We start from the raw sequence: 13,215 nt of genomic DNA on the forward strand, positions 1-13,215 counted from the left end.
GAAGACATCCTCCTCCCTCATGTGGTACCCTTCCTGCAGGCTCTTCCTGACAAGACCCTCCAGCATGACAATGCCACCAGCCATACTGCTCGTTCTGTGTGTGATTTCCTGCAAGACATGAATGTCAGTGTTCTGCCATGGCCAGCGAGGAGCCCGGATCTCAATCCCATTGAGCACATCTGGGACCTGTTGAATCGGAGGGTGAGGGCTAGGGCCATTACCCCCAGAAATGTCCGGGAACTTGCAGGTGCCTTGGTGGAACAGTGGGGTAACATCTCACAGCAAGAACGGGCTAATCTGGTGCAGTCCATGAGGAGGAGATGCACTGCAGTACTTAATGCCACACCAGATACTGACTTACTTTTGGTTTTGACCCCCCCTTTGTTCAGGAACACATTATTCCATTTCTGTTAGTCACGTGTCTGTGGAACTTGTTCAGTTTGTCTCAGTTGTTGAATCTCACGTTCATACAAATATTTACACATGTTAAGCTCGCTGAAAATAAACGCAGTTGACATTTTTTGCTGAGTTTACAATCATGCAAGTTCAAGCTTCTGCGATTTCATCGACCCGCCAAAGGACTAGTACTACCAGACTAATGAAACTGCTTAGTCATTTTAGAAATAAATTATTTTACTGTCAACTCTATACAAGAAAAAACTATTGCGTGGAAGGAAACCGTTTATCCCATGACAATTCAGTCTATAACTACGAGAAACCAATAAAACCTTCTACGTACAGTACTATATGGAATCAGCCGCCTTTTTATTGTAGACTGTTAGCTCCTCCCCCAATCAGAACCAAGCCAGTCAGGCTGATCATTCTATTAATCGAGAACCACAGCCACTCCTTTTTTTAATTCCCTGCCTAACGGGACATAAATTGTCCCTCTTTCAATTAAAAAATGGGGATGAACCAGAAAGATACATTTTAGGCTACACCTACTGGAATTCCTTATAGTTTTGTTGCTTTCAGGAAGAAAAAAAGAAATCACCTGGGGTAACTTTAGAGCAGGAGAAAGAAAAAAATCCCCACAACTCTGGGTCCTGTGGTGCTACCTCTGAACAATCAGATTCACAGAAATTACAGGTTGTGCAGGTCGAGCATGGCACACATCTATATAAATCAGAGCGCGCTATATTCTTCTCACCATCATCTTCCCACCGGTATTATTTTAGCAAACAGGAAAATAACTCACTCCCAATAGACAAGCAAAAACTCTTTAGAGAAATGTTGTAGCAGCCTACACCTAAACATTAGTGATCTGACCTGCAGTATCAGTCTGACATTTACATTTACATTTAAGTAATTTAGCAGACGCTCTTATCCAGAGCGACTTACAAATTGGAGGATTCACCTTATGATATCCAGTGGAACAACCACTTTACAATAGTGCATCTAAATCTTTTAATGGGGGGGGGTTAGAAGGATTACTTTATCCTATCCTAGGTATTCCTTAAAGAGGTGGGGTTTCAGGTGTCTCCGGAAGGTGGTGATTGACTCCGCTGTCCTGGCGTCGTGAGGGAGCTTGTTCCACCATTGGGGTGCCAGAGCAGCGAACAGTTTTGACTGGGCTGAGCGGGAACTGTGCTTCCTCAGAGGTAGGGAGGCGAGCAGGCCAGAGGTGGATGAACGCAGTGCCCTTGTTTGGGTGTAGGGCCTGATCAGAGCCTGAAGGTACGGAGGTGCCGTTCCCCTCACAGCTCCGTAGGCAAGCACCATGGTCTTGTAGCGGATGCGAGCTTCAACAGGAAGCCAGTGGAGAGAGCGGAGGAGCGGGGTGACGTGAGAGAACTTGGGAAGGTTGAACACCAGACGGGCTGCGGCGTTCTGGATGAGTTGTAGGGGTTTAATGGCACAGGCAGGGAGCCCAGCCAACAGCGAGTTGCAGTAATCCAGCCGGGAGATGACAAGTGCCTGGATTAGGACCTGCGCCGCTTCCTGTGTGAGGCAGGGTCGTACTCTGCGAATGTTGTAGAGCATGAACCTACAGGATCGGGTCACCGCCTTGATGTTAGTAGAGAACGACAGGGTGTTGTCCAGGGTCACGCCAAGGTTCTTAGCACTCTGGGAGGAGGACACAATGGAGTTGTCAACCGTGATGGCGAGATCATGGAACGGGCAGTCCTTCCCCGGGAGGAAGAGCAGCTCCGTCTTGCCGAGGTTCAGCTTGAGGTGGTGATCCGTCATCCACACTGATATGTCTGCCAGACATGCAGAGATGCGATTCGCCACCTGGTTATCAGAAGGGGGAAAGGAGGAGATTAATTGTGTGTCGTCTGCATAGCAATGATAGGAGAGACCATGTGAGGATATGACAGAGCCAAGTGACTTGGTGTATAGCGAGAATAGGAGAGGGCCTAGAACAGAGCCCTGGGGGACACCAGTGGTGAGAGCACGTGGTGCGGAGACAGATTCTCGCCACGCCACCTGGTAGGAGCGACCTGTCAGGTAGGACGCAATCCAAGCGTGGGCCGCGCCGGAGATGCCCAACTCGGAGAGGGTGGAGAGGAGGATCTGATGGTTCACCGTATCAAAGGCAGCAGATAGGTCTAGGAGGATGAGAGCAGAGGAGAGAGAGTTAGCTTTAGCAGTGCGGAGAGCCTCCGTGACACAGAGAAGAGCAGTCTCAGTTGAATGACCAGTCTTGAAACCTGACTGATTTGGATCAAGAAGGTCATTCTGAGAGAGATAGCAGGAGAGCTGGCCAAGGACGGCACGTTCAAGAGTTTTGGAGAGAAAAGAAAGAAGGGATACTGGTCTGTAGTTGTTGACTTCGGAGGGATCGAGTGTAGGTTTTTTCAGAAGGGGTGCAACTCTCGCTCTCTTGAAGACGGAAGGGACGTAGCCAGCGGTCAAGGATGAGTTGATGAGCGAGGTGAGGTAAGGGAGAAGGTCTCCGGAAATGGTCTGGAGAAGAGAGGAGGGGATAGGGTCAAGCGGGCAGGTTGTTGGGCGGCCGGCCGTCACAAGACGCGAGATTTCATCTGGAGAGAGAGGGGAGAAAGAGGTCAAAGCACAGGGTAGGGCAGTGTGAGCAGGACCAGCGGTGTCGTTTGACTTAGCAACGAGGATCGGATGTCGTCAACCTTCTTTTCAAAATGGTTGACGAAGTCATCCGCAGAGAGGGAGGAGGGGGGGGGGGAGGAGGATTCAGGAGGGAGGAGAAGGTGGCAAAGAGCTTCCTAGGGTTAGAGGCAGATGCTTGGAATTTAGAGTGGTAGAAAGTGGCTTTAGCAGCAGAGACAGAAGAGGAAAATGTAGAGAGGAGGGAGTGAAAGGACGCCAGGTCCGCAGGGAGGCGAGTTTTCCTCCATTTCCCTCGGCTGCCCGGAGCCCTGTTCTGTGAGCTCGTAGTGAGTCGTCGAGCCACGGAGCAGGAGGGGAGGACCGAGCCGGCCTGGAGTATAGGGGACATAGAGAATCAAAAGGTGCAGAAAGGGAGGAGAGGAGGGTTGAGGAGGCAGAATCAGGGGATAGGTTGGAGAAGGTTTGAGCAGAGGGAAGAGATGATAGGATGGAAGAGGAGAGAGTAGCGGGAGAGAGAGAGCGAAGGTTGGGACGGCGCAATACCATCCGAGTAGGGGCAGAGTGAGAAGTGTTGGATGAGAGCGAGAGGGAAAAGGATACAAGGTAGTGGTCGGAGACTTGGAGGGGAGTTGCAATGAGATTAGTGGAAGAACAGCATCTAGTAAAGATGAGGTCAAGCGTATTGCCTGCCTTGTGAGTAGGGGGGGAAGGTGAGAGGGTGAGGTCAAAAGAGGAGAGGAGTGGAAAGAAGGAGGCAGAGAGGAATGAGTCAAAGGTAGACGTGGGGAGGTTAAAGTCACCCAGAACTGTGAGAGGTGAGCCATCCTCAGGAAAGGAACTTATCAAGACGTCAAGCTCATTGATGAACTCTCCAAGGGAACCTGGAGGGCAATAAATGATAAGGATGTTAAGCTTGAAAGGGCTGGTAACTGTGACAGCATGGAATTCAAATGAGGAGATAGACAGATGGGTCAGGGGAGAAAGAGAGAATGTCCACTTGGGAGAGATGAGGATTCCAGTGCCACCACCCCGCTGGCCAGATGCTCTCTGACTAACTGTAGGCCTAGGCTCTATGGACCCTGTCTCATCTGGCCAGGGGAAACAAAGTGCTAACATTATGTATTTATAGCCTAAGACAATTTATTTGTGTTTGGAGAAAATGTGAACTTGATCAACTTTGGTTTATATTATATAACTTTGGTTGGCTAGGCTACCTAGGCTCAGTGGTGGATAAAGTAGACTACCCAATTGTCATTGAGTAAAAGTAAAGATACCTTCATACAAAGTGGAAGTAACCAAAGTAAAATACTACTTGAGTAATAGTATAAATACTGTATACTGAAGTAGTACTTCAAAATCTTCTTTAATTCAAAATTCATGAAATTAACACATAGTGATGACATAGGCTAGACTGTTAATGGACCTTTAACTTTTTAATGACATATTAACAGTATATGGGTCATTCTGCAGAAGTTGTGCAAATTGGGGGTTGAAAAAAATGACTAATTTGTATCCTATTTTTACCAAAGTTTCTGCACACTGTCTTCCGATAGGAATATACAGAATATTATTCAGACTTACAGCATATTTGAAATATTTACCTGAATTCCCTAGCACCTCACTAGAGAACAGCAGACTAGGGTACAGTATAGTACAGTAGAATAGGGTACAGTAGAGCACAGTATAGTACAGTACAGTAGGGTATAGTAGAGCACAGTAGGGTACAGTATAGTATAGTACAGTACAGTAGGGTACAGTACAGTAGGGTACAGTACAGTGCAATACAGTAGAGTAGGGTACAGTATAGTAGAGTACAGTATAGTAGAGCACAGTACAGTAGAGAACAATAGAGTACGGTACAGCACAGTGCCTTATTTTATTGTTATTTCACCTTTATTTAACCAGGTAGGCCAGTTGAGAACAAGTTCTCATTTACAACTGCGACCTGGCCAAGATAAAGCAAAGCAGTGCGACAAAAACAACACAGTTACACATAAACAAACGTACAGCCTTAGAGCACAATACCGTAGGGTACAGAAGAGCACAGTACAGTACAGTAGAATAGGGTACAGTAGAGAACAGTAGAGTAGGGTACAGTAGAGCACAATACTGTAGGGTACAGCAGAACACAGTACAGTAGAGTAGAGAACAGTAGAGTAGGGTACAGTAGAGCACAGTACAGTAAAGCAGGGGTTTATTCCCCATGGCCACTCTTTTCACATATTTAGATAGCCTACACTACTGGTCAAAAGTAGTGTAGGGTTTTTCTTTATTTTTTACTATTTTCTACATTATAGAATAATAGTGAAGAGATCAAAACTATGAAATAACACATATGGAATCATGTACAAACCAAAAAAAGTATTATATTTTTATTTGTTTATCTTATATTTGAGATTCTTCAAAGTAGCAACCCTTTGCCTTGATGACAGCTTTACACACTCTGGTGTATATTACAATCAAACATTTTTGGGGGGGCAAATCTGAACTTTGTTACAATCAGGAGAGAAAAAAATTGCCCAACCACTCTGGGACCTGTGGTGACACCTCTGTCCAATCAGATGCACGGAAATCACAGGTCGTGTGGGTCGGGCATGGAACGTCTATAGAAAGCAGAGCGCTGTTATTATTTTAACAAACAGAAAAGAACTCACTCCCGATAGACAGAAATGTTATAACAGCCTAGAATGGGGTTTAAAACCTACAGCTGCATATACTAACATGGCATATCCTACACATATAGCATACCTTGTAATACAATCTTAACAAAAAAAGCTGGGCAAAATGTATACAATGTTCTCTGCAATTAGATGACCAGAGTTTGATTTCTAAACCAGTTAAGTTCAAATGTCAGCAGCTGCCCAATACCATGGTGGGTACGCATAATGTCTGGGTGGTTTCATACCTAATTATTAACTTTACCATGTTTAAAGAGAAGTCTGATTTGTTAACCATCTACCAATTAGCCCTTCTAAAGGCTTTCAAAAAGCTCCCTGGTCTTTGAGGGACCTTACAGATTCATGGGGGACAGACGAATGGGTAGTCATTCAAAAATCATGTCAACCCCCATTAATTCAGTCCATGTAACTTGTGATTTGTTACGACACATTTTATTCCTTAACTAATTTAGGCTTACCTAAACAAAAGGGGGTTGATACTTATAAAAGTATATTTTAATTAAGGTATTTTTTGTTTATTTTAGGAACCAAAAAACTGGTTATATAGTAAATATTCATATATATTAAAAGTTGAGTTTAAGGTTGTTTAAATTCAGATTTTATGACTGTGCCCATCTGCAGTTTGGCCTCCAGAACAAGATTCATGACAAAAACCACTACCCTACACTGTGGACCAAAGCAGCCAAGTTTACAATCTCCATTGCAGATAATTCAAAGGGTTTTGTCTATAGGGTTGTACCCGTGTGGCTCAGTTGGTAGAGCAGGGTTCTTTCAATGCCAGGGTTGTGGGTTTTATTCCCACTTGGGGTAAAGTATGGCGATAAAAAAAAAAATATATAAAAAAAAAAAAAGTGGCTCAATATCATCATCTGCTAAATTATTGAACTGTACAGGATATTTTTTTCCACTGAAGAATAATATTATCCGACTTAAAAAGCAAGGAAGAAAGAATCGGAGTGGTTTAATGACATTACAAAGCCGAAGCCCTGGTTTAGACCCAAACTACTGAAGGGCCACATTCAGTAGACAAATGTTTAATGTGGCAGATAGAGATGCCATTCAAACCGAGATGATTCCTTTCCTCATGTCAGAAGACAATTTGTTATTCATGTATAGATCATACCATCTGAACTTTATACATTACACCCTGTTGAATGCGTCCCAGGCTTTATGGTATTTCAGAAACACTGTTCCATTTACAGACAAGCATATTAAAAACAATTTGGGGTTTCAATAACACCCTTGGTTCCAGTTTAAAAACAAGCAACAAATAACAGAAATGATTACCTTGAGTGATATATATAAAATTAGTAGTATGTATAAAATTATAGGAAATATATAATTAGTAGTTTATTTTAAATTGCACTTGTAGAAGTGATCAGTAAGCAATAAAAAAAAAATTTAAAAAAATAATCACAATTTGCATTTGTAGCTGTGTTTTCTAATGTATTAATTGCAGGCATCTTTAGTCACTCTGAGCAGTGAGTGGGTGGCCTGTAGAGTTTAGGAGTCTCCAATATCCAGTAACTACTTCTTGGGTTGTGCCATCCCCGTGTACCAGGCACAGGACCCATCTTCCCTCTTGATACAGGCAAGGTTCTGGCCATTGTCGGTTCCCAAGTCTGTCCACAAACACGCAGCTGAGGTGCTGATCGGACAGGGGAGGGAAGTGCAGCGGATGATCTATGGACAGAGGAGAGAGAGAAAAGACCAAGATCACTGACTGATCATTACCCCAATACTCGAGCTCATGCATTTGCCAATTTGACCAGAATAGTATACTCTTTAAGAAAATGTGCCATGTAACTACTGAACAAAACTGGTGGATAGTAATTACTATAATTCCTGGCACAGACCTTGCAATCGCAGCCACTTTTGTAGAGGCGAGTCAAGCTGTTTTTTTGTGCGGCACTCAAGTTCTCCCAGGACGGATTATAGCCACACATTGTTACATACATCCTTCCAGTCTCCAGCTTGCCTACAGAGAGAGATAGTGAGTCAATGTACCATGGGGAAAACATGGTGTAGGGTACCGTTGCCCCTAGATGCTGATCTTGGCTCAGTTAAGCATTTGTTCCACTAATGGTCAGGATACATCCCTGGGGGAAACTTCACCCTGGAGTGTGAAGACACTGATGCAGCCCAGAACAGATTTATTATCATAAGTGTACACACTAGTATTAACTAATGCATTAGTTGTATACATTTACAGTGCCTATAGAAAGTCTAAGCCCCTTGAACTTGTCACATTTTGTTGTGTTGGTCTCAGGCATTTACACTGAACAAAAATATAAACGTAACGTGTTGGTCCCATGTTTCATGAGCCAAAATAAAAGATGGCAGAAATGATCCAAACACAAAAAGCTTATTGACATCCATGTTAGTGAGCATTTCTCTATTACCAAGATAATCCAACCACTTGACAGGTGTGGCATATCAAGAAACTCATTAAACAGAAAATGATCATTATCCAGGTGCACCTTGTGCTGGGGACAATAAAATGCCACTCTAAAAGGTGCAGTTCTGTCACACAACACAATGCCACAGATGTCTCAAGTTGAGGGAGCATGCAATTGGCATGCTGACTACAGGAATGTCCACCAGAGCGGTTTCCAGAGAACTGAATGCAAATTTCTCTACCATAAGCCGCCCCAGTTTTAGAGATTTTAGCAGTACGTCCAAACCGACCTCAACGGCAGACCACGTGTATGGCATTGTGGGCAAGCGGTTTGCTGATGTAAACGTGGTGGTCAGAGTGCCCCATGGAGGCGGTGAGGTTATGCTACGGACAATGAAAACTGCATTTTATCAATGGCAATTAAAATGCACAGCGATACCTTTCACCCACCGCCATCACCTCATGTTACAGCATTATAATGCACAGCCCACGGCGCAAGGATCTTCACACAATTCCTGGAAGCTGAAAATGTCCAGTTCTCCCCTGGCCTGTATACTCAGACAAGTCACCATTAACCATGTTTGGGATGCTCTGGATTAGCATGTTACAGTTCCTGCCAATATCCAGAAACCTCACAGCCATTGAAGAGGAATGGGACAACATTCAACAGCCTAAACAACTAAGCGAAGGAGAGGTGTTGCGCTGCATGGGGAAAATGGTAGTAACACCAGACACTGACGGCCCTACATTTTTGTAAAGGTACATTATCTGCGACCAACAGATGCATATCTTTATTCCCAGTCATGTGAAATCTCTAGATAAAAGGCCTAATTAATATATTTCTATTGACTGATTTCCTTACATTTATAATTTTTGTTAAGTATAAAAAGCTGAGACACAGACATGTTTTATTTTATACAAGAGTCATTAGAAGGTAACGGGGTTCCTCTACAAAGAAGATAGGAAATCCAAGGACATAATGTCTTTAGTAGTATAATACGCTTACATAGTTTGGTTTTTACAAACAGTTGTCACTGATTAATTGGATATTAATTTCCCACCGAGCAAACAATTTCTGTACTTAGAGCTTTCATATAAATTCATTTTTAATCAAGTATTTGCCTCATGTTAACATTTATTAATAAAACTGTTTATGTCCACTTGTAGCCCTGGAAAGAAATGGTAAAACACTAAGGCAAAATGTCAGGGCTGGACATGCAGATAAATGTAAAGCTGATTTTTGCTGGGGTCTAAGGACTGATAGGGTTAACCAGTGCTGGCAATTGAACTTGGGTAACGTAGTGAGAACCGCACCTGTGAAGAGATACTCCTTGTTGATTTCTAGAGTCACACCGCACGAAGTAGTGTCAGTGAAGATGGCGTGGATAACCTGGTCACAACCTTTGAACATCTACCAATCACAAGGAGAGAAAGGAATATCTGTCAGCTACATATATAGTTTGGAACCTCACTGACTGCAGCACTCAGGCACTGTCAGTCTTTACCCTTTGATGTCAGCAGATGTGTAATGTGCAAGCAATCATTATTTAACCAAGATCCATTTTACAGATGAGTCCTGAATTATAAATCCACTAAAATAAGAAACTCAGTATAGAGACCAGTTCTGCTTTTGTATGCATTTTTTTCCCTAAAAAGCACCAAAACAAAGTATTTTAACATGGCGCCACAAATCAGGTGCAAAAAATATATATACACTAAAAGCTGGTTTACCTAACTCCATAAGTAACTTCCAGTTACCACACCCAGTCTCAGGGATGGCTAACTCATACGTCTTCATAATGATGTAAGGCAGGGGAAGTCAAAGTAAAAGGGCCAACCAACTATCTGGTAGAGAACAGTAGTGATAGCTTTAATGAAGCAGCAGCTGAGTTCATATAGGGGATGTCACCATAGTCTAGGACCAGTAGGAAGAGCAAATTAATAATTACATTACGATTTAGAGAGGCATTTTTATAGAACAACCACTTCATAAAAAGGAGAATCATACCTTGATCTGTTGGATGTCATACTTGATGTTGTTAGACACCGCTTTCTTTCCAACCACCTTCGCCCTGATCACTAGAAGAGGGAGACATGGTTTAACTAATGTTATTGAAGTCTATTCCAGTACACTGGTCAGTCACACTGATGGTTTAAGGGTGATATGGATCCGAGAGAACAGTATAGAATGCTTCTTTAACCTGTCTCCTCTCCTTATTCTACACTGATTGAAAAGGATTTAACAAGTGACAATAAGGGATCATAGTTTACACCTGGCCAGTCCATGTCATGGAAAGAGCAGGTATCCTTAATGTTCTGTAAACACACATACATCGCAAATAATTCATTTGGCGGCACACTTTATGCCTTAAGCAAAATATAGTGTAGCAGGGCTCTCCATCGTTCCTGGAGAGCTCCAGTCCTGTAGGTTTCCGCCAACTCTAATCTAGCGCACCTAATTATAATAATTAGCTGGTTGATAAACAGAATAAGGTACATTACAACTAGGGGTTGGCTTGAAAACCTACAAAAGGGTAGGTCTCCAGGAACAGGGTTGGAGAGTCCTGGCTGTAAACCATCTTACTGTCGCCTACTTAATTATGTAAATAACTGAGAATATGTAAGTAGGCTTAATGATCATGTCCTAATTATTATTACTACAACGACCACAGACAATACATAAAATGTTGGCATGCTGCGTTTTGATAGCTCGCAACATGTGAAGAAAAGCTGAAAGACAAAATGTTGCCAAATTGCCTTACCAATTTCTGCATCGCAAAAAGCCTGTTGAGGATGCTGAGGGAGGCATCTGCAAGCTTCTGCGATGTCTTCGACCCGCCAAAGGAAAAGAACGAACAGAGTAAAGAAACAACTGCTTACATACCGAGTCATTTGGAATCGAATTACGGGGTCGCCAAATATCACAAAAGGATAAGACTAAAGAAAGCGTGAGGCGTAAACTACACTAGAACGTATTTCCTGTTCCCACGCCGACGGATACCTCTTAGAAATGTTTTCCCCTCAATGTAGTCATCCGCGTTTTATTGCAGGCTGTGAGCTCCTCCCCCAGTCAGAACCCAGCCTATGATAGGCTGATCACTCTATTAATCCAGAACCGCAACCAGTCAGCTAAAAAAAAATCCTCCGCCTAATGGGACAACCACAGACCAGGCTCAACATGCCTGGCTGCCATAAATTGGGAATGAAACTGAAAGATAAATTTTTGTTTTTTTGGGGCTCCCGAGCGATCTAAGGCACTGCATCTCAGTGCTAGAGGCGTCACTACAGACCCTGTCATTGGGAGTTCCATAGTGCGGCGGACAATTGGCCCAGTTGAGTCCGGGATTAGACGGGGTATGCCGTCATTGTAAATAAGAATTTGTTAACGGATTTGTCTAGTTAAATAAAAGGTTCAATTAAGAAAATGGTCTAAGCCTACTGGAATTCCTTAAAGTTGTAGTTTTCAGTAAAAAAAATTAAAACACATGGGGAAATTTCAGAGCAGGCTCAATTTACCCAACTGCTCAGTTCACTTGCCCCTGTCATCCCATATATGAGATGAAAATGGCAGATTGTTGTTGTTGATAAGGGCCTACATTGGCTGTACAGTAACACGCTATACATGACATAAGAGCTCAGGTTCTCCACTTCACAGCACTGGTAAGGGTTTTGACTGACAGCCTTTATAAACTTGAGCACCACAAGAGACAATAAGATAACACCATCCCTCCCGCTAATTGGGCTACTTTTGCACATTTGTTGTTGTCTGAGTGAGGGAAATGTGTTAAATTGAGAGGAGTCGATGTGTTATGAAAGATACGACATTAAGGATTATAATAAATACCACTTTGATGTCATACAAGCAAACCACACACATCTGTATTTAAAAATGCATGTAATTTACAGTATCAATGTTTATGATCTTTTTTATCCAGAGTTACAAGGATGACATCCGGTGTAGCCAGGGTTGTCCTGAACAGAATCAGCCTATCTGTGTCGTATTGTGAAGAAAAATAGCCATGGAACATACATTTGAATGCACACATGACACCATTCTATGCGCACCAGAAATACAATCTGTTTGTGTGAAGTGCTGTTTGAAAGCCTCCCAGCTAGAACATTTGGTTGTGGGAATGCAGGTTTTTGGTTTCCCATTGGTTCTGGGAACAAGCCATCAGTTTCCTGACTGGTAAAACGTATTGTTTTTTAAACATTCTGAGAGCTGAAGTGAAAACTTCACCTGTTCTGGGAACGTTTTACTATGGTTCTCTAAAAGTTTTCCTGGGAGTTTTATTAATGCTCTGATAACAGATAGGTTATTTGAAGATAATTCAATAACATTCTGAGAACATGTTTCAAATAAGACTTTTAATAATACTGCTAGCTTAGTTTGGGTTGACTGTTTAACTCCAAGCACAGATAGGACACATGGAAATGAAATGCTTAGGCATAAAACATTTTCATTTTCTTCTGTTCTCTATTCATGGAATGAGTCCACTGTGCCACCAGGATAGAGCTAGCATGCTAAGTCATACAAAACTGTTAATGTGAGTCTATTCAAACACACCCATTTCAAAGGAAACAAGCACTCATTAGTTCAGTAGTAAAAACGTGCTTAACAAGTCATAGTCAGTTGCATGGACTCACTTTGTGCTCAATAATAGTGTTTAACATGATTTTTGAATGAGTACCTCATCTCTGTACCCCTCACATACAGATAATTGTAAGGTCCCACAATCAAACAGTGAATTCCAAACACAGATTCAACCACAAAGACCAGGGAGGTATTCCAATGCATTACAAAGAAGGGCACCTATTGGTAGATGGGTAAAAAAAAGCAGACATTGAATATCTTTTTTAGCATGGTGTAGTTATTAAATATACATTGGGTGGTGTATCAATACACCCAGTCACTACAAAGATACAGGCGTCTTTCCTAACTCAGTTGGCGGAGAGGAAGAAAACCGCTCAGGGATTTCAATATTAGGCCAGTGGTGACTTTAAAACAGCAACAGAGTTTAATGGCTGTGATAAGAGAAAACTGACGATGGGTCAACATTGTAGTTACGCCACAATACTAACCTAATTGACAGAGTGAAAAGAAGGAAG

At 42.6% G+C, this 13,215-nt stretch overlaps 1 protein-coding gene across 1 annotated transcript; it reads right to left on the reverse strand.

Annotated features, from left to right (window-relative positions):
* Nucleotides 1-4,450: 4,450 nt before the first annotated feature.
* On the reverse strand, nt 4,451-11,156 carry LOC106606432 (metalloproteinase inhibitor 2). The gene is made up of 5 exons (XM_014202629.2): nt 10,869-11,156; nt 10,115-10,185; nt 9,421-9,517; nt 7,565-7,686; nt 4,451-7,391 (listed from the first exon to the last, which is right to left on the reverse strand). Exons 1-5 carry the CDS (start codon nt 10,996-10,998, stop codon nt 7,236-7,238), a joined length of 576 nt encoding a protein of 191 aa, XP_014058104.1. The 5' UTR covers nt 10,999-11,156; the 3' UTR covers nt 4,451-7,235.
* Nucleotides 11,157-13,215: the final 2,059 nt, after the last annotated feature.

This window comes from Salmo salar, chromosome ssa03 (genome assembly GCF_905237065.1).
Source record: "Salmo salar chromosome ssa03, Ssal_v3.1, whole genome shotgun sequence".
NCBI classification, from domain to species: Eukaryota; Metazoa; Chordata; class Actinopteri; order Salmoniformes; family Salmonidae; genus Salmo; species Salmo salar.

Excerpts from the sequence above, each read along its gene's own strand:
- LOC106606432 (XM_014202629.2), bottom strand. The coding sequence starts at position 10,998 with ATGACTCGGTATGTAAGCAGTTGTTTCTTTACTCTGTTCGTTCTTTTC. Across the intron at positions 10,186-10,868 it reads TTTTTGCGATGCAGAAATTG|TGATCAGGGCGAAGGTGGTT; the intron begins GTAAGGCAATTT and ends TCCCTCTTCTAG. Across the intron at positions 9,518-10,114 it reads ATGACATCCAACAGATCAAG|ATGTTCAAAGGTTGTGACCA; the intron begins GTATGATTCTCC and ends TGTGATTGGTAG.